The sequence below is a fragment of the Prunus avium genome, chromosome 6 (genome assembly GCF_965620075.1).
Source record: "Prunus avium chromosome 6, drPruAviu1.hap1.1, whole genome shotgun sequence".
NCBI lineage: Eukaryota > Viridiplantae > Streptophyta > Magnoliopsida > Rosales > Rosaceae > Prunus > Prunus avium.
Window position 1 is genome coordinate 2550788 of NC_142289.1, and position 18992 is coordinate 2569779.

Here is an 18992-nt window from a genome sequence, read left to right on the forward strand (position 1 = left end):
TCTGTCCCTTTTCTAAAATAGTTCAACTTCACAAGGACCAAGATGGCAGATTTCCCATTACACACCATACTATTCTGAATACTGAAGAGTAACTCAGTTTCTGCAGAACAAAAGGAAAGATCAGATTTTTAGTGCCCATGAGGAAAGTTGCTTGAATTATTGAAAAACTGGGTTGGCTTGGCTGTGTGTGCTTGTGTTCATTGGGAGGGGATTTGAAAAGAGAATCAATGGTTAAAACAATAAATTATGATTTAATTATTTTGTGGTGAGGCTAATTATGTTGGTAATGAACACAATCATGGCAAATACAGTGATGCAAGCATCTGAAGATATGATGTCTGATTTGGGATTTAGCAATGCCTAATTAGGAGCTACTTAGCTTTTGTGTTCTAGGAAATATATGCATGCATACATAATTACATACACAAATACATGTACCTAAAAGATAATTTTTTAACTAAAGGCTAAGGGTTGTGTCTCTCTGATAGGGAACTATGTCCCATAAACATTGCATATACTATGGATTTGAGCCACATGCTAAGTTGGTTAAAGTGAAAGTGTAGTTAGTTATGAACTTAACCCAAAATTAATATATATATATATATATGAAAAGTTGAAATAAGCAAGTTTTGAGTTTAAAGTCTAAGTTCATAGATGATTCAAAATGTATCTAATTTTTGAGAGAATAAAGTGTGACTTGACCATAGTTTCAGGGAGCACTACTGTAAATAAATCTTTGATAATATTCTTGCCCTTGTTGACTGTTGAGCACGTGGGACAACTGGTTTTAAAGAGATCATATACCTATCCGTTGTTTACGTAAGCTGTATAAGCCTGAATATGCAGAAGCATCTCTGCTTGACAGCCACAAGCTAACTGAGCTTTTAAGCACTTTTACACAAGCTCTTTTCCCAGATTGATTTGGCAGTCTAATTAGAAATCTTCTGATGTTTAAGTGAATAATGATTATCGTAACTTGCTAACACAGACTGATAATCAAATCACATGCCTTTTTACCTTTAAATAAAGGATAAAAAAAGGGTTGTTTTGTCTAATATAACACACAATTTTGGGCAGAAAATTTCCCTAAACAAAAGCGTCACCAGCTAATAAATAGTTAAGGTCCCTTGAAAGAAAAGAAAAATTAATAGTTGAGAATGCTAGTTTCTTCAGTGTAGGCAGAGGTAAAGCGACCTTCAGACCAAAGCTATGAACCACTGAGGAGTTGACAACAAGCCTCACTGTTACGCAGAGGGTCAGAATGAAATGACTGAAAAAAAAAGAGTATCAAAAGGGTCAAATTGCTTCTCAGATCCAAGTTAAACAAAATAACAATCACAAATGTACGACATCATCATTGCTGCCTGAAATTACTGCATTCACTCCTCAGTCACACGGTTACCCGTGACACAACTAGTTTCGAAAGAAAATGATTCATTTGGTTTATTAGTTTCCTTTCTTTTGCTAATCAAAATTTGGTTTTGTACCAATAAGAGTCGTTTGGTAGTTCGATTTGAAATTGATTGAAAGTGAGTTTAAGACAATTTTTATGAGTCTCGCATCTCCAAACAAAACTTATAAACACAATACATTGGAATGTAGCAAACAAAACTCAAATAAGTTGTCCAATTTAATTGAAATGGTAAGTTCAAATCGAGTGATCAAATGATGTTATTGTTCTTTTGTTTACTTGTGGGCAAAATTCAGCCCAATCCCAACCCAATCCCAATCCAATCCAAAGAAAGTAACGGCATAAGTGGGCCTATAAATCCCAGCCCAATCCAAACGGTACAAAAAGCCTGGTATTTTGTCTGAGCTGAGTGCATATTCCCGCCAGCGCCAAGTTAGAGTGCCCGCGACTCTTTTTTGTCTGAGAGAGAGTGAGGAAGGGAGAGAGAGAGAGAGAGTCGGGCGATGGAATTTAGTGTGAGCGGGAACGCCCTGAAGACCTTCGCTCGCTCAATCACGTGCCTCGCACGCGTCGGAAATGAGCTCGCCATCCAAGCTTCGTCTTCTCAGGTTCACTAACTTTCCTTTCACTTTCCCTCATTCCAAACACTCCATATAGTCTTTACTAATTCCCGCTCCACGCTTATAATTCGTACTTCTTTTTTGTTCGTTCGATTTTCCTCCGAGAAAACTGATAGATTAATTATTTGGTTATTTATCAATTTCTTGTGTCATTGCGGCGTTCAATTTGATCGCAGTTATTTGACATTTTATTATTGTAATTATGATGCCTGATGGTAGAATCATTTTAAATTTTGTTTAAGTATAGATCTCTGGCGTATGATTAGTAATTTATCTTTTGAAAAAATTATCTGTAGGTGAATGATGATAAATATTTAGGGTTTTGTTGCTTATGCATTTTTAGGGTTTTGGAAGAGCATGAGTGGCAGCTGTAAGAATGTAGGGTGCACATAATCGGATATTGCAATGCAACAAATGAGTTCCTAATCATTTGTTATCACGACAGATGCTAAAGATTTTGTTCCCCTATCTATGCAGTTTGCTTTGCACACTCTCAATTCGTCACGGTCTGCCTATCACTCAAGTACATTTAAGCCTGAATTCTTTGATGTCTATACTATATCCTGTAACCAGGTGCAATGTAGTGTGCTTTTGAAGGTAAGGCGTCATGGTTCACCAGAATTGCTTTCTTTAGGCTTGCATACTGTGGTAATCTTACTGACTTAGTCTGTTCAGGCTGTTTGTTCTGTGCTTAGGACACCTTTAGCAAGTATAGATCATTTGAGCGTACGATTGCCTGATCCCGATGCATCAAAAATGCAATGGACTTTAGAATGCTACAGTGGTAAATTATCCTTTTTCATATCTTATCTGTTTTTTCTTTATGCAAAATGGCACATGCACAATTTGTTATGGCCAGAATTCAGTCTAACATTTTGTTTGCTGAGTTCACCACTATACACACAATCAGGATCAGGCTTCTGGAACTGTAATTCGAGCACACTGATAGAATATGGATTGCCTAGGATTTTGTTGTTTAGCACACTATACAACTACATTATGCAGCTTTCCTTATCATATGATATTCTTTTTATTATGTATTGTTTGATTTCCATGGTTTTAAACTTCATACCGACATTTTGCAGGTATGAAAAAATCCTATTGGATTATTTGCAATGTTGAACCAGACATACAACATCTATCTCTTGATAGGAGAAGATTCCCAAGCAGCTTAGTTGTGAGACCTCGAGATCTAAACAGATTGCTTGCTAATTTTCAGTCATCGCTTCAGGAGATTACCATCATAGCAACAGAACCCACTTCCGTGCCTTCTGATCTAGCAAGTGAAATTGGAGGAAAAGCTGTCGAACTTAGAAGTTATATTGACCCGACCAAAGGTAATAAAGATTTTGCTTCTCATTTCTGAAATTATCACAAGCAGGATGTTTACGCTTAAATTTTCCAATGACAGACAGCGACTCATCACTGCATACTCAACTATGGATAGACCCTGCAGAAGAGTTTGTGCAGTATACCCACACGGGAGACCCCATAGATGTGACGTTTGCTGTGAAAGAGTTGAAGGTTATTAAATTCAATCCTTGGGACCTGATTGTATTTGAATGTGTTACATTGCCAAAAGCATTGCCCCAGTGACAGCCTCTGCATTTAAACAGACATAACATCCAGCTAATTATTGTTGTTATCGTCACAATAATTTTCGTTGGTTGATGCTCTGTAGTAAAGTGTACAAACCTCATAGTCTATGTCCTTTTTCACTGGATGCTTCACATTCTTTTTCTAGAGCTAAATCCTAGGTGCTCTAATTTGTTGTTACATCTGTCTTTTTTCCAATTTATTTCAGGCATTCCTTTCCTTCTGTGAGGGCTGTGAAGTTGACATTCAGTTGTATTTTGAGAAAGCTGGAGAGTAAGATATATCTAAGTTCTTCTTATTTTGTTTATCTTCCCTTTGCATTCTTTTTTCTCTGCATCCTATGACGAGTTTCGAGATTCAAACTAATATGCATGCTACAAGCTGACCATGGTCGATATCAGTCAGAAATCGGAGTAGGTGCCCACATAACTTTCTGTGACATTGTCAACATCACACACCCATACTTCACACTCCCAGTTCGTCTTTTATTTGCTGATATTACATTTGAGTGGTCAACTCATGCCCATCTCAAAATGTTGGATTTGGATTGATCATGCCAAATACTTAAGCTAGTTTATAGTATTCCATTTCCCATCTTATTTCGGATTAGAATTTGAAATTATTGTGAGTTTTCACCAGTAAGATATAAATGAATCTTAGGATCAGTTGAATCAGTTGTCTTGACAGTATGTGTAGAGGCAAACATAGTGATTATCTAGTGTTATAAATTTCTGTCTTTGCTAGAAATTGTGGATGGAAGTATTATATTAATCAAAATGTTACTTAAAGATTGGTTAATCATATGTTTGGGAAAGCAGGCCTATTCTAATGGCACCCAAGTTCGGTCTAGATGATGGGTCCACTTCAAATTTTGATGCTACACTTGTACTTGCAACCATGCTAGTGTCACAGCTCCATGAAAGCAATACCTCAGAACCTCCACAAGCAGCTACTGCAATGCATGTTCAGGAAGATCATGGGACAGGGTCAGAACCAGGACGAGAAAGGTGTGGAACAAATGTTTCGGAGCATCCATCTGATCACACCAGAATTTGGTCTGATCTTTCAGGTAACCCATTTTCGTCAATATCTTAAGAAAGTGACAAGATGTTGTGCTTCTATTTTCTTTAACTTTTTTATTTTGCACAGGAAGTGGTGCAAGAAGTGGCAGTGGTGCCGAAGCAGGACAGGCTCAAGGGGAAAAAAATTTGAGTGCTAATGGACAGAGAGAAATTCAAAGGATGAGCACAATGCATATTTCAAAGCCTGCATGTGCTAGGGATAGTGAACCTGTGCAGGAGGATCATATGGAAGAACCTCGAGGTTTGTAAGAGGGTAGTTAGGTCAGTCTTGCTCATTTTATACAAATGTAGTAACTAAAGCTTGTGCATTTTGTTGCTTCCAGATAGGTCACAAATTAATGGTGATGGCTTTTCACAACGTCATCCTAGCAACTGGATAGATGCAGATGAGGATGATAGTGATGAGGATGGAGAGGAGAATGAACTCTGTATTCCGTCAACACCACCATACTATGAAGAACATTAGGATTATTTGCTGTAGTAAAGGTTTGCTGAATTTCTTCTCTTTCTTATGTTGTAAGTCCATCTTTCTCCTCTAGTAACATGCTTTACTTTTAATTTCTTTTTTGTCAATTCGATGTTTTGATTTTACATAAAAGCAATTTATGACAGAGGGGTATACATTATGCAAATATTTAAATAGAATTGAGTCATCAACAACATTTTAGTTGGAGAGTTAGGTCATATAATTAAGTCCTCTGCAATCTTTAGAATTAAGTCCTCCACAACATTAAGACCAGGGTTATTGGATCAGAAATGGTGAAATTGTGTCATAATTTATATGCACCGAAATGTGAAACGATTCTCATTGTTGAAGTAGCCAAACTGGTAAGAGTTAGGTCATATAATTGGTGGGGTTGGATCAAGAATTCACATGCACTATGATCCATCAGTATCATGCAGCAGCAGTTATAGGACCCCCCCCTCTCCCTCTTACTGTTTCAAATATCGCCATAAATGTGAAGCAGATCTTAGTGTTGCTTTTGCATTGCCTCTCTTTTGCAGTGAATTTCTGTCTGTCTCAAGATAGGTTTCCTTTTTCCGTAGGGCTAGTGATAAAAACATCAGGAAATACTCAATTGCAGGAAAAACTCAAGTAGGAATTTGATGTTAAGAATTCTACTCAGCTCAGTCCTCACCTTTCTCTGGATTTGCTTATTTATTCAATAGCTTAAGGCTATAAGTTAAAAACTATAAAATCCCTCAAATAGCCGATTCTGAAATCTAAAAAAATCTGCAGGTGGGACCCCTTAACACGTAGTTATCTCCTGCAGTTGAGCAATTTGTGGTTTTTCTCGTTAATGTCAGCATGATCCCTGAACATAGCTTACATGACAGGATGTCATCAACCTTTGTATTATTTTCTCATTTATTCTAATTTTGTTGTTGTTGTTGATCTTTTGGTATGGTTAGAATAGTTCAGACTGGTTGTGGGTTTCTTTTTCTTATGTGCTTTTCAACACCTAGAGCTGTTGTAAGATAAAAAAATACTGTTGCTGGGGCTGTTCGGGAATTCAGATACTTGAGGGCATTTCTGTCCATATGTGAGAGAATGTCCCTTCCTTGTCCATAACATAAAAAATTGATGTTGTAGATGTGGATTAGGTCATTTAGTTATAGCTGTGAGTCTGCGCATTTGCCCTCAAGTTCAAGCCCCCATTATATTTTCAGAATAGATTAATTTAGAGTAGTTTAAATTAGTGATTGTATAAGACAAGAATCATAAATTGATGTTCACTCCAAAAATATAATGATGAGGGAAGATTAATGTGGAAAAGAGAGATTATGATTAAAAATGGCATAAATAATTTTCTTTTTTAAAAGAGCGTAATATAATAGTCTCCTGTGGAAAATAAAATAGAAAGATTTGTTTTGGGAAAGCTTGTTAAGCACCAGCTGGCTTGAGGAGAACTGAGGAGTTGAGTTGGTGTTGGAACGCGCAAACACCGTCCTAGCGATCAGTGGCGGGCCCACCATCTATTTAACGGCTACGGCACGTAGATGAGGAATGCTAGCCGTTATTCCTTTCAAATGCCACAGCTAGCTATCTATCTATCCATCTGTGATGAAAAGAAAAGCGCGGGTGGCTATTGAGTTGAAAACAATAACAAAATGGACAGAATCAAATTCACGTACCTTTCTTGAACAGGTAGGTATGTTGGGTTTGGTTTCGGAGTCTAAAGAAAGAAAACAAAGCATAACTATTTTAACTTTATTTTGAACAAATACAATCATTACTAGTAAATAGGGTTTTAGTGAAAAGGAATAGTGGGATTTTAGACTGTCTTCTTTGCTAAATTTAACAAAGCGAAGAATGGGTTTAGATGAAGGGTTTTATTTTTTATATTTATCATACAGGAAACCATTATTCCGCGTGTGATCACATATATTTTTATGAATCAGAAACTTAATTGTTTTTTTGTTCTTTATACAAGCAGTAGTTGGATATGTAAATTCAATACCTAATGATTCTTTTTCTATAAATTAAGCGACTTTAAGTTGTTACAACTTGGAACTTAGCTTTCACCTAACAAATGTCAATGAGATACACATTAAGAAAATGTATACCAAATCCTTTCTACGTGCTTCCAACTCAACATATTTTTTTGGTCTTTTCTCTGTGATGATGGAAGGATTCAACTCAGCTTCAATTATGCTTATTCTATACGTTTTTGCAGACGTATACATTAGATTGGCAAATCAGTAGATTTTAATGGAGGAGAAAACAAAAAAGAGTAAAATGAGGACGGTTATGTTGAAAACAGAGAGAAGGGGCAGGGGGCATAATAATGAAGGATGACGCCAATGGATGAAGAAGACTTATTATTTGATTATGGAGATTATTAAAGCAATGATAAATAAAGAAACAGCAGGTAGGAATAGGATGATAGGAAGGAGAAAACGTGTTTTGGTTAACGAGTCTTGGATGGACTTGGCCACTTGGGATAGGTGTAAACCCTAGATGCCGTCTTCCCTCTTCCTTATTCTATTTTAATGCAACTCCCCCTCTCCTCTCTCTCCTCTCCTCTTTGTAATCTCCATTTCTAGAGAGAGAAAGAAGCTCAACCAGTCAACTATATATTGCATTCCTAATAGTAGGTTGGATTCTGAATGTGGACATTATTTTACTTCTAATTTACTAAGTCTGCCATTGGCATTATGAATTTGGTGGCATTTCCAACTCCTCAAAATACAAAATACAAAAACCAACCCAAAATAATAATAAGTTGAATTAGCATTGTTATAGCTTCTATTGAGGGATCCTTCAAATTAGCTTATTTGAGAGACACCTCTATAGGGCCTATTTTTATTTTGTATTATATTTCACTAATTCAAATCATCTATTTTGTGGATACTCATTCAAAGATCATCTCTATAAAAAATCACTTGAATCCGATATCATTTAACCACTCAATTGAATTATTGAAATTTTAGTACTTTCTTTAAGCACCATATTCATTGATTTTGTAGGAAACAATTGGATATCGAAACGGTGTTCGATTTGTCTAATTTTTTGCAAAGATGATCTATGAATGTATACTTAAAAAATAAATAGTTTGGATTGTTTAAATTTTTTTGTTAGGAAAGAGTACTGGTTATATATAATAAAATTCACCGAAACAATTATTATATTCTTATTATTAAGGTCTTTGTAAATGGTAGTGTGGTTCAACTAATATGTAGAAACAATCAATGGGCAGCATTGTAAATAACAGCAAATACCAATGTCATTTCATTACATCAGGCCGCTTATAAGTCCTCTAGTAAGCGAGGTTTAGTTCTTGTCTAGTTGGCCTTGTCGCTCTCTCTCTCTCTCCATTGGCTCACTGGTAAAGAGAAACAACAAACACAGAGCAAGAAAATTAAAATACAAACACCAAAGAGAAAGCAAATAAAGAAGCTCTCAAGCAAGAAGAAAAGAAAGCAGCAAGTTTTACAGAAAAGAAAGAAATAGTGATACATTGAGCTTCTTATTGGGAAACAATGGCTAGGCTATGCTTTGTCTCATTCCTCCTCCTGATCTGCGCCTCAATCTTGTTGATGGGTTCATCATCTTCTGTTCTAGCAAGTGGAGACCACCACCAGAACCTTTCATGGATTCCCACCGATAAATCAGCCTGCAAGGGCTCCATAGCAGAGTGCTTGGCTGCAGGGGATGAGGAGTTTGACTTGGACTCTGAGATCAACCGGCGCATCTTAGCCACCAGCAATTACATCAGCTACGGTGCGTTGCAGAGGAACACTGTGCCTTGCTCAAGGCGTGGCGCCTCCTACTACAATTGCCAGCCCGGAGCTCAGTCCAATCCCTACAACCGCGGCTGCAGCGCCATCACAAGGTGCAGGAGTTAATTTTTACTTTTTGTTTCTTTGTTTTTATTTTGGTTCCTTTTGGAAATGGGTTCGATTGTTATACATGAACAAAGGGAGAGAGAGGGAGAGGGAGAGGGTTTGGAGGTGATGTGTCATTGTTGTTATTTTATTAATGGAAATGTTGATGATGTTATAAAATCATATTTGCATGTCTCTGTAAAACATTAATAATTGCTATTCTTTTTCTTCGAAGTTGTGAGCTTTTGCGTGTTTTGAATGAACCAGAAAAAAAGAGCTGATCACTGATGGGGTGCTCTGTTTCTCTTTCTTTTTCTTCCCTCATTGATTTAGTTCTTTTTGGAAGAAAGATCTGTGCTCAACAATTCAAGACCTAACTAGTTGTGTTGAATGAATTACATTGAAGTTAACAAAATTTTCTATCTTTTTCTTCTTGAATTGATGTATTTTTTGGCCATATCAATGTCTCTACAGAATTTATTCCATATGATGGATTGTATTGGCCATGAAAGTTAGCATCTTTTGGGGACTTGTGTTTACTCTGTTGTGTTGTTACTTGTTAGTAATAGAAAAACCCTCTTTTCAAATTGATTGCTGCCTTCCTTCTCCCTTTGTCTCAAAGAAGAAAAAGGCAGCCAGAGAGTAGGTAGAATGAGACGACATAAATAAAGCCAGGGGAAAAGTAACAAGAGAAGAAAGAGGAATTGTTGAGTTGTAATGACATAAACATGTAGTTTGCAAAAGGGGGAAAAGGACAATTTAAAGATAAATTCTATCAAATGTTGGAATTTTTTTTCTTATTCTCTGTTTGCCTTTGGCCTTTTGACTCAAAATTGGTTTTCTGCAGTATGAATATCTTGATTTTATTCATATTGGCTTTTCTTTTGCTTTAAAGTGGGGGTAGTAGGGCAAATGATGTTCATGCAAGAGGGACAAATAAGTTGGTGCCTTTACTTTTGGCCAAAATTTGAATGGACAAACACGGGCTTAGTCAAGTTGGCTATAACGGACGGATGTGTTCCCCACTTTACATCCGAATTCGAGTCCCCCTTCTTTGTAGTAGTTTAGATTAAATTAAAGTGGAATATCGCTTGTATCAAAATTAAAAAAAAAAAATTGAATGACACAGAATAGATGGGTATAAATGCAAATGCAAGAAGGACAAATAAGTTTATTTCTCCTTGCATTTGGTAAAAGTTAGACCTAGTGAAAGGTTTAAGGTTATATTTAGACTTGGACAGAGTAGATTTTGTACTTGAAAGTGAGGATGGAGATATGTTTGGTTTGGAGAGTGAATTTTAGCTCTTGGTGAAGTACAGTGTCTATAAATTTGTCCTACCATAGTCATAAAAATGGTCATAATTGCACCTATCTTAAAGTCTTCCATGCGAAGTGTATGAAAGCAACTGCAAAAATGCTTAATGGGAATGAGAGAGAGCTATATCAGCAGCAAAAGATGATCCTCATTATTTGAATTCTCGTCTTTAAGTTTTAGAGTAAATGCTTATTAGGTCCACAGATCAAAATTTAAAGCTATTTGTGGTCCCCTTTGCCAAACATAAGTTGAGCAAAAAGGGACCCCTCTAAGATCTCTTTCATCACAGAGGCTGCTGGTATCTTTTTTCTTCCATTATTGAAGCTTCGAATCTCTTAGGTAAACTTTTGGTACACTTCACCTGTCCACAGATGGAAAAAAAAGTGGATTCTTTTAGGACATATGGATGAAAATGCTAAGAACATGTCTCCACCTCACACTGGAACTGGAATCGAAACTATTCAACCAGTACGGTTCGGTTTAGTTTTGGTGAAAAAATTTTATAAAACCAGCTGATCCGGTTTAAATTGGTTCTGATGTGCTTTTCAGTTTTTTCGATATCGAACCTGATTTTTTTTAAAAAAAATTTACAAATTCCAACTAAAATTTCATTTTTGTGGCTTAAAAATTCACAAATGATCCAATTTCATACAAAGAGAGATGATTGAGCGAAAAAAGAAAGGTGCTTTGAAGTTGGGTTTGGGGAAATATTAGTTATGGGATTAGATATTTAGCATTGAACTTAAATAAATTTTATAAATAAAAAAATAAAAAAAACACAGCTGGTCTGATCTAATTCGATTTTGTGAGGTGTGAAACTGGTACCGGAATCGGTTTAGTGTTGGTTTGTTGACTTTTTAGTCAACACAATTTTTTTCCCATTTTTTTCCATCTAATACGGCTTAATGTTCCGATTTTCCGATCTCAATGCCTACCCTAAATTGCCGTGAGTCTGTGACTGGGATTTTCATAATCTTTGAAATTGGGTTGGTGGAAATTTATATTGGAAACAATTCTTGGTAGGTAAAGCAACTCCAGATTAAGCTGCTCTTATGTTGTTGTGGCTTAAATCTTTAAGGTGGACAACTTTACATAAATTAAGTTTGATCAAATTTTATAATATTGCAACCACTTCAACTCAGAAGATTCCCACAACCCTTTTTTTTTTGGGATGCCAGATGGTGTGCAACTATATGAATGTATTTAATGTTTCAGAAACTAAAAACCTCCAATGTTTTTGTTTTTCTTAAATTAACAAATCAAAACCTGATAGTTGAACCACCAACTGGCTTGAAAACTTATGATCCTATTCGTTATTGCTCTGTAACAACATTTATTTATTTTCTCTAGTTCTCTAGTATGGGTGGTGGATGCATTCAAAGCCTTCTGAATCCCATTGAATTGAATATTCATGTCCATCTTGTTATTGTGCCTACAAACTATGCTCCATAAATTGGAACCAAAAAATAATTGAATCAAAGTTACACCCCATTAAGAAGACATTAGGGTCCGGCGTGACAAGAAAATTGTCATCCTCGCTATCTACTTATCTTGCTCTTTTTGTTGGACGAAATTAAAGTTCATATATTATAGACGATAATTATTAAATAATAAACTTTAAAACAAAATTTTGGATAATGAACTTGTAACTCAAGTGATTAAGAGTATTGTCGAATCTCCCTCCCTCAATATCGTCCATATTAAAAGTAAAAATAAAACCTTCTCGGACTCATATATAACATGCAATACTTGGGCTTCATTATATGAAAAGTATGCAAGAATTCTATAGTGAGGGTCTTATATATTGCCATTAGGTGAGACCCTATCTCTTAACTGTTAGATCAAATTAGTTTGCCGTTGGATTAAATTGGTTAACTTGATCCAACGGTTAAGAAATAAGACCTCATTTAAGGGCCATATATAAGACCCTCACGATAGAATGACTCGAAAACTATGATGCCAAATGACTAGCTCATTTTCCGTTGGGCCAAGAGAGTCAACAACCAGGCCTAGTTTATTCCTCAACTGTGGGGTATGGGAGATACCCTAAATTCATGCCAACAGGATCCAGTGGGCCATTAACGTAGGACCCAACAACCTTCTCGAACTGTACCCCCCACCGCCAAAAAGGTCCAAAACGTCATTCTCGTTTCCGTTAACCCATTTCCATGGAAAGCAATTAAAGCTTTCACGGCGTTAGTTTTCACGTTCACTTAACCCCGCGAGTAGTCAACGGCGCAACGTCGACGGACATCATCCTCGCCAAGCGAACAAGCTTTTAGTTTTAACGCGGACTTCCCGGTTGGTTCGCTTCGTTGTAACAAATCCCACCGCCCAATTTCTTAAGCGCTAAGGATATATTCAGAGGCTCCTTTCGGGTTTTTCTACTATAAAACCCTCGTCTTCCTCCTCTAACCTCCAACACAGTTACAGCAAACAATCATTAGCCAAGATTTTAAATTCCCAACAAGAAAGAAAAGTTGATTATGGCCCAGGAAGATTTGAGCGTGCAGGTGCAACAACAGATGGTATGGAACATAAACCCGCCGTTTCTTTTTTCTTATTATGTTGTTGATTTGTTTGTTCTTTATTTTTTAATTGAGATTGGCAGTGTTTGGTTGCCGAGAAAATTTGGTTTTTACAACGTAATGGGATTTTAAGAAATACCCAAGTTTTGTAATGGGATTCAGATAAACAAAGAATCAGCTTTCATGGGTATTGTTAGCTCAAGTTTGTTTAAATGTTTTTGTAATTGTTTAGGCTGAGGAGGAGGAACAGAGGCTCAAGTACCTGGAATTTGTTCAAGTGGCTGCAGCTCATGCCTCGGTTTGCTTCTTAAATCTGTACGGATTTGCCAAGGAAAGGTCTGGTCCTTTGAAGCCTGGAGTTGAATCCGTGGAGGGAACTGTGAAGAACGTTGTTGGACCTGTCTATAACAAGTACCATGATGTCCCTGCTCACCTCCTAACCTTCGTGGATCGCAAGGTACCTAACAAATTTCATGTTTAATTAACTCTTTTTCATGCTCTTATGCTATTTGGTTTATTGTGTATACGTAGCACATCGATTATGTTTAGAATCAATCCATTTTTCAATCTTCAATTTATAGTTGGTACATTGCATCCAACTTCAATTGCACAAATTTGATTACGGCATCTGGGTTTTGAGCTTTGGGTTTTGTTCCTTGATAGGATGCATGCTTGCATCTATTTTCGAATTCATAATAGCTTGGTTAATTTGGTTTTTATATTATGATGGTGTGAAGCTTCTTTATTGTGTTCAATGTGCAAGTGGTAAAATACTAAAATTTGTATTGGAACATGTTCAGGTTGATCAATCTGTGACCAAGCTGGACAGTCGTGTGCCGCCGGTGGTTAAGCAGGCTTCATTCAAAGCCTTATCAGCTGCTCAAAAAGCCCCAGAGGCGGCTCGAGCGGTTGCCTCTGAGGTTAAGCGTGCTGGGGTTGTAGACACTGCCTCAAGCTATGCTAAATCTGTCTACACCAAGTGTGAACCCACAGCTAAAGACCTGTATGCTAAGTATGAACCAAAAGCTGAGCAATGCGCGGTCTCTGCGTGGCGAAAGGTGAACCAAGTCCTCCCAAAGGTGGCTGAGGTTGTTGTACCAACTGCAGCATATTGCTCTGAAAAGTACAACCAGACAGTGCAGCACACTGCAGAGAAGGGGTACAGGGTCTCCTCCTATATGCCTCTGGTTCCCACAGAGAAAATTGCCAAGGTTTTTGCAGGAAAGGTGCCTGAAGCAGAGCCTTTGGTTGCAAGTCATGGTGAAGTTGATGTTGCCCTTCATTGATAGATATTCAGTGTTGGGTTTTGTGATGTTGTGGTATTAAACTTAAAAAACAGATAGAGGCATGGTTGTTGATTGTTTTTCAAAAGGTTTAATATATATATATATATAATATTCTCATGTTTATTTATTTTTATACTTTTCTGTTTGTGATTTAGAAAAGATGAATGTAAATTGAAACATTATGCAGTTAAATATATTGTAGCTTCCGGAGTCCAATTGCCAAATTACGTGTCAATATACTGAGATTATTCCCTAATACGCAAATTTTTTTATTTATTTATTTTTTTGTGATTGTGCAGAAACAAACATACTTCATGAATCATCCCCTTCTTAAAACTTATTCTAATGAAAAAATTCACTTGATAGATAGTTAAATCGAACTCTAGTGGGGTTTTTTTTCCTCCAATATAACAACGACAAAAATATTTAAACGTCAAAAAGTATATGCGGTGCTTATGATGCCAAGTCCTTTTGCTTTCTGGGCCAAAATTGACAATATCTTGTGGGCTCTAAAAGGGCTCAACAGTCGAACAGAACAACATCCCCCAACCTCTTCCACAGCAAAATAGCATCAAAACACCCAAAGCTTTCAAGGCCTTCCTTCAACTTCAACGAACCAAATAGCATCAGAGCTTCACTTCAATTTCTCTTTCAGTTTCTAACCCAGAAGTGTCACAAAGTCTCACCGATAAATTCAAATGGCAACTAGTTTGCAATTACCAATCTCAATATCAGCGACTTCTTCATCGTCACTTAGAGCCAGAAATACTCGAAAGTTCGCAGCTTTTTGTTCCATTAACGCGAAAGCAAAAGTTAAAATCCCCATTCCTCCAATAAACCCTAAGGACCCGTTTCTTTCAAGGCTCAGTTCAGTGGCTGCCAATTCACCCGAAACTTTACTGAACCGACCTGTTCAAAATTCTGACTCTCTTCCGTACTTGGATTTGTTTGATGAACCTAAGCTCATGGCCACACCTGCCCAAGTAAGTCTTTCTCTCTCTATATGCTTACGTATAGGTAGTTTCTGTTTTTTTTGAAGGATTGAAGCAAAGTTTTCTAGATTAATTTAATGGGTACTAGTGAAATTAGCGCTTGCTAGTTCTTTGTAGCGGAAAGAATCTTAATTTTGTATTGGTTAAGCTGGTTTTGTTCGAAATTTTAGCTATTCTAATAGGTCTTAATGGAATTAGTAGTGTCTGGTAGGACTTTCTGGCTTCTTTCCTTGGGAAATTAGACTTCTTGTTTTGGATTTAAAAAAAAGTAGTGATGTTTCAAAATTTATTAAGAAAGTCTGAATGTTTAGTAATTAAAGAAATTGATTTCCGTGTTATCCTTGAACCCCGGTTAATCAAATTTCTTTTTGTTTGTTTCTCACTCTTATTTGGTTAGTTGGTAAACTGATGATATTCTCTGCTTGAACTAGGTGGAAAGATCTGTTTCTTACAACGAGCATAGGCCAAGGAAACCACCTCCAGACTTGCCGTCATTGCTACTTCACGGGAGAATAGTTTATATTGGCATGCCTGTAAGTTCTTGACCCAATATTCATGTTGGTTGTAGATGCCATCTTCTGAAAGTAGCAAATCATGGTATCTTTTCATAGTTTGGGGTGAAATTGAGAAGCCCAGAGCGTGTCTTCAGTGCAGACTGTGCACCTTGAGGGTGTTCTCTGGTTACTTCAGAAGGGGAAATATGACTAAAATGATACGAGACTAATGCTGATATTCATTCCTAATAGGTTTTAGTCAGTCTTATTGTCACTTCCTTCTTGCATTTTGTGAAATCTGTTAAAAGTTGCTTTGATGTTTCAGTTAGTACCAGCAGTCACTGAGCTTGTTGTTGCGGAATTGATGTATCTGCAATGGATGGATCCTAAACAACCAATATATATTTATATCAATTCTACTGGAACCACTCGTGATGACGGTGAAACGGTAAGTCTGGTGTTTATTATCAAAACATGATGCATATGAAATGATCTCTCTCTCTCTCTCTCTCTCTCTCTCTCTCTCAATTATCTATTTTATGTATTCGAAATGCTTATTGCTCAGGTTGGCATGGAGTCAGAGGGGTTTGCTATCTATGATGCAATGATGCAGTTGAAAAATGAGGTGATTCATTTTAAGAATTGTTTCACTGCACATAGTTATTTGCTCTACTTGGTGGTGATGATGGTGTTAGTTTGCGTGGGTGCGGGTTTGGAGCTACATAGTGTGTTTCTAGATTAGCAATTGTGCTTAGGGATATGCATATGCATGCGGTGGCACCACATCAGTGCTGCAGATGTGTTGCTATGATGCTAACGCTCGAAAATGGTTGTGAGGCAGTGAGAGTGGCAACTGTTGATTGGGTTTATAAATTCTATGAATAATATTTAGTTTTATATGCACTTGTATCAACTTCCCACACCCCAGAGGATATGTGCTAAGTGACCTGGCCACTGACTGAAAAGTAGGGGAATGGTATGCATTTGGTAATGATATGAATATTCTACCTTTTATCTTATTACATAGTTGCTCTTGCTTATTCAGATACATACGGTTGCCGTTGGGGCTGCTATAGGTCAAGCTTGTCTCTTGCTTTCAGCAGGAACTAAGGGCAAACGATTCATGATGCCACATGCCAAAGGTATGATGCATTAGGCTTTTTAAGTGTGCAATCCTTGACCTTTAAAACTTTCATAATTTCCCTCAATCCTGTTTCAGCCATGATCCAACAGCCTCGTGTGCCATCATCTGGGCTGATGCCTGCTAGTGACGTTCTTATTCGTGCAAAAGAGGTGATCCCCTGTTTCATTGCTTTCCACCATTTTAATATGGTGAAAGACTGATTGTTTCAAATTCAATGTTTTCCATTCCTTGTTCTAGTCCTAAACATGTATTTGTTCATCATGTCTTTATTTGTTTGGTCTCTGAACTTCTCTGGAGGAGTAAAAATAGAAAGGTTTCATTCACATCAACATTTTCTGTTCAATATGCAATATAATGATAGACATATACTGAGCTCTGGCTTAAGATTTCATTCATGAGGTGACAATCTTTTTTATTCAAGTTCTGTGTGGATTTTATGGAAATTTCAACACTCTCTGAATTTGCAGGTAATAACAAATAGGGACATTCTTATAAAGCTTCTGGCCAAGCACACAGGAAATGTAAGCTCTTTTTATAAGATTTAATCAGCAGCAACATATGAGCAAAAACTAAGGAACTTATCTTTTCTTGTTTATTTTGTATTAGTCAGTAGAGGCTGTTACTAATGTGATGAGAAGACCATATTATATGGATTCTACAACTGCTAAAGAATTCGGGGTGATTGACAAGGTAAGTCCTTTTAGATTGTCTTATGTAGTTTGTTTCTTCAATTTTGTGGAAAATTGACTGATGGGAACATTGCATGCAGATCCTTTGGCGTGGTCAAGAAAAGATAATGGCAGATGTAGCCTCCCCTGAGGAATGGGACAAGAAAGCTGGTGTCAAAGTTGTAGATGAACTTAGTCTCTAGTGGGTGCAATGTTGTCATTATAGGTAAGTTAACCTTTTCTTCATTATGCAACAATAGTGCTTCATGGGGTATTTTCAAATGTGAAAATTATCATTTTGATTGGGCTTTCTGAAGGACTCTGCGAACTTAGCGATGGGGCAAACTAGTCAATTCAGTTTTCATGGGGAAGAATGCAACTATAATAATAATTGCTTGAAAATTCATCAAATGATGCTGCAAATTTATATTCTATATGGTGGTCATGCAATGGACAGAAATTTGTCTATTGTCTTCCTAGCCTTGAGCTAGACTTTCGCACCTTGGCTTGATTTGATATTTCACTCCATCAGCGTATGAGTGTTAGTGTGATCTGGGCTATTTGCAACTTGAATAAAATGGCATGAACGACAAATGGGCTGTTGTTCTGGTACTTCAAATTGTTTCTGTAATGGTTGATGGCTCAAGATTGGGCCTGAAAAATACCAGCAATGCATGGTTATACTAGAACGTTGCAAGATAGTGTGGCTATTTAGTTTTATTTTGGTTCATGTATGTTAATAGTGTTTTTGCTTGCAAGATCCTTTCAAGAACTAGGTTTCTGATTGGAATGCTTCTCTTGGCGTGTAGGAATTCTTACTTGGTTACTAAATGTAGAAGAAATTACATGATCGGTCACTTGTTGGGATTCTTTGGTTATTGGTTGAAGCATGAATGAATGTAAAGAGCGTCGAATCATCTTATGGGGAGAATATAATTGCAGGAATCTGAAGTGGCCTGTTTAAGAGGAAGATTTGGATGGAAGAGATTGAATACTGATGCCAAATTGAATTGCCGCTGGAACAATTTGGAGGGTGCACGAACACGGACGTTCGAAGGTTACGAGGGGTCAGACTCTTTCTATGTCCTAATTGAAGCGCTGTAGATTTATCGAATGTAATATTTTGGTCAAGTTTTTGGGTTTACAGATGATGTTCATGCTTGAGGGTAACCAATCCTTTCTTAATAATATTTCGAATTCAACATGTATGGCATGCATGGTTTGCAAAGACTATTTAATGGGTCGCTTACCCATGCAGTTGATGCATATTCTTTGAAACAATTTATTGGTGAAGATGGCCATGGCGACCCAATTTTTTGGTTTCTTTAGTGTTGTCATTATTTATTTATTGGGGGGGGTAGCAATTTGTCCCTCGAGTTTCGGCAGCACAATGCTCTCAGCATGTCCTGTGGAGAAGATGTTTCTTTAAGCACTACTTGATCTTGATACATGACAATATATAAATTACAATTCAAAAAGATAGGTATATGTACAAATGTGTGTACATATGCAAGCATTCATTTATGC

General features: G+C 37.0%; 4 protein-coding genes across 10 annotated transcripts; all 4 read left to right on the forward strand.

Annotated features, from left to right (window-relative positions):
• Nucleotides 1-1815: 1815 nt before the first annotated feature.
• Nucleotides 1816-8779, forward strand: RAD9 (cell cycle checkpoint control protein family). 5 transcript variants are annotated; one of them, XR_015836604.1, is made up of 11 exons: nucleotides 1873-2019; nucleotides 2375-2409; nucleotides 2509-2628; nucleotides 2707-2815; nucleotides 3117-3368; nucleotides 3443-3555; nucleotides 3836-3900; nucleotides 4446-4696; nucleotides 4777-4950; nucleotides 5033-5225; nucleotides 5950-6105. XR_015836604.1 is itself a non-coding variant. In XM_088255080.1 (10 exons), exons 1-9 carry the CDS (start codon nucleotides 1915-1917, stop codon nucleotides 5173-5175), a joined length of 1332 nt encoding a protein of 443 aa, XP_088111206.1. In that variant the 5' UTR covers nucleotides 1816-1914; the 3' UTR covers nucleotides 5176-5195; nucleotides 5950-6105. The 5 variants fall into 5 exon arrangements, 2 of the variants coding, with proteins under 2 accessions (XP_088111206.1, XP_021816958.2); XR_015836603.1 differs by lacking the exons at nucleotides 2375-2409; nucleotides 5950-6105 and adding an exon at nucleotides 7388-8779 and having other exon boundaries at nucleotides 1816-2019; XR_015836602.1 differs by lacking the exon at nucleotides 2375-2409 and having other exon boundaries at nucleotides 1816-2019.
• Nucleotides 8694-9221, forward strand: RALFL22 (ralf-like 22). Its single transcript, XM_021948721.2, has one exon. The coding sequence runs from the start codon at nucleotides 8694-8696 to the stop codon at nucleotides 9057-9059; it is 366 nt and encodes a 121-aa protein (XP_021804413.1). The 3' UTR covers nucleotides 9060-9221.
• A 3424-nt stretch (nucleotides 9222-12645) lies between these two features.
• On the forward strand, nucleotides 12646-14391 carry LOC110759221 (Rubber elongation factor protein (REF)). The gene is made up of 3 exons (XM_021961259.2): nucleotides 12646-12881; nucleotides 13114-13338; nucleotides 13682-14391. The coding sequence occupies exons 1-3, from the start codon at nucleotides 12840-12842 to the stop codon at nucleotides 14165-14167; spliced, it is 753 nt and encodes a 250-aa protein (XP_021816951.2). The 5' UTR covers nucleotides 12646-12839; the 3' UTR covers nucleotides 14168-14391.
• A 299-nt stretch (nucleotides 14392-14690) lies between these two features.
• Nucleotides 14691-18669, forward strand: LOC110759210 (ATP-dependent caseinolytic (Clp) protease/crotonase family protein). 3 transcript variants are annotated; one of them, XM_021961246.2, is made up of 10 exons: nucleotides 14691-15150; nucleotides 15591-15692; nucleotides 15979-16101; nucleotides 16219-16278; nucleotides 16699-16795; nucleotides 16873-16946; nucleotides 17265-17318; nucleotides 17404-17487; nucleotides 17567-17691; nucleotides 18408-18669. In XM_021961246.2, exons 1-9 carry the CDS (start codon nucleotides 14866-14868, stop codon nucleotides 17666-17668), a joined length of 981 nt encoding a protein of 326 aa, XP_021816938.1. In that variant the 5' UTR covers nucleotides 14691-14865; the 3' UTR covers nucleotides 17669-17691; nucleotides 18408-18669. The 3 variants fall into 3 exon arrangements, with proteins under 3 accessions (XP_021816938.1, XP_088111207.1, XP_021816937.1); XM_088255081.1 differs by lacking the exon at nucleotides 18408-18669 and adding an exon at nucleotides 17783-17925; XM_021961245.2 differs by having other exon boundaries at nucleotides 14692-15150; nucleotides 18275-18669.
• Nucleotides 18670-18992: the final 323 nt, after the last annotated feature.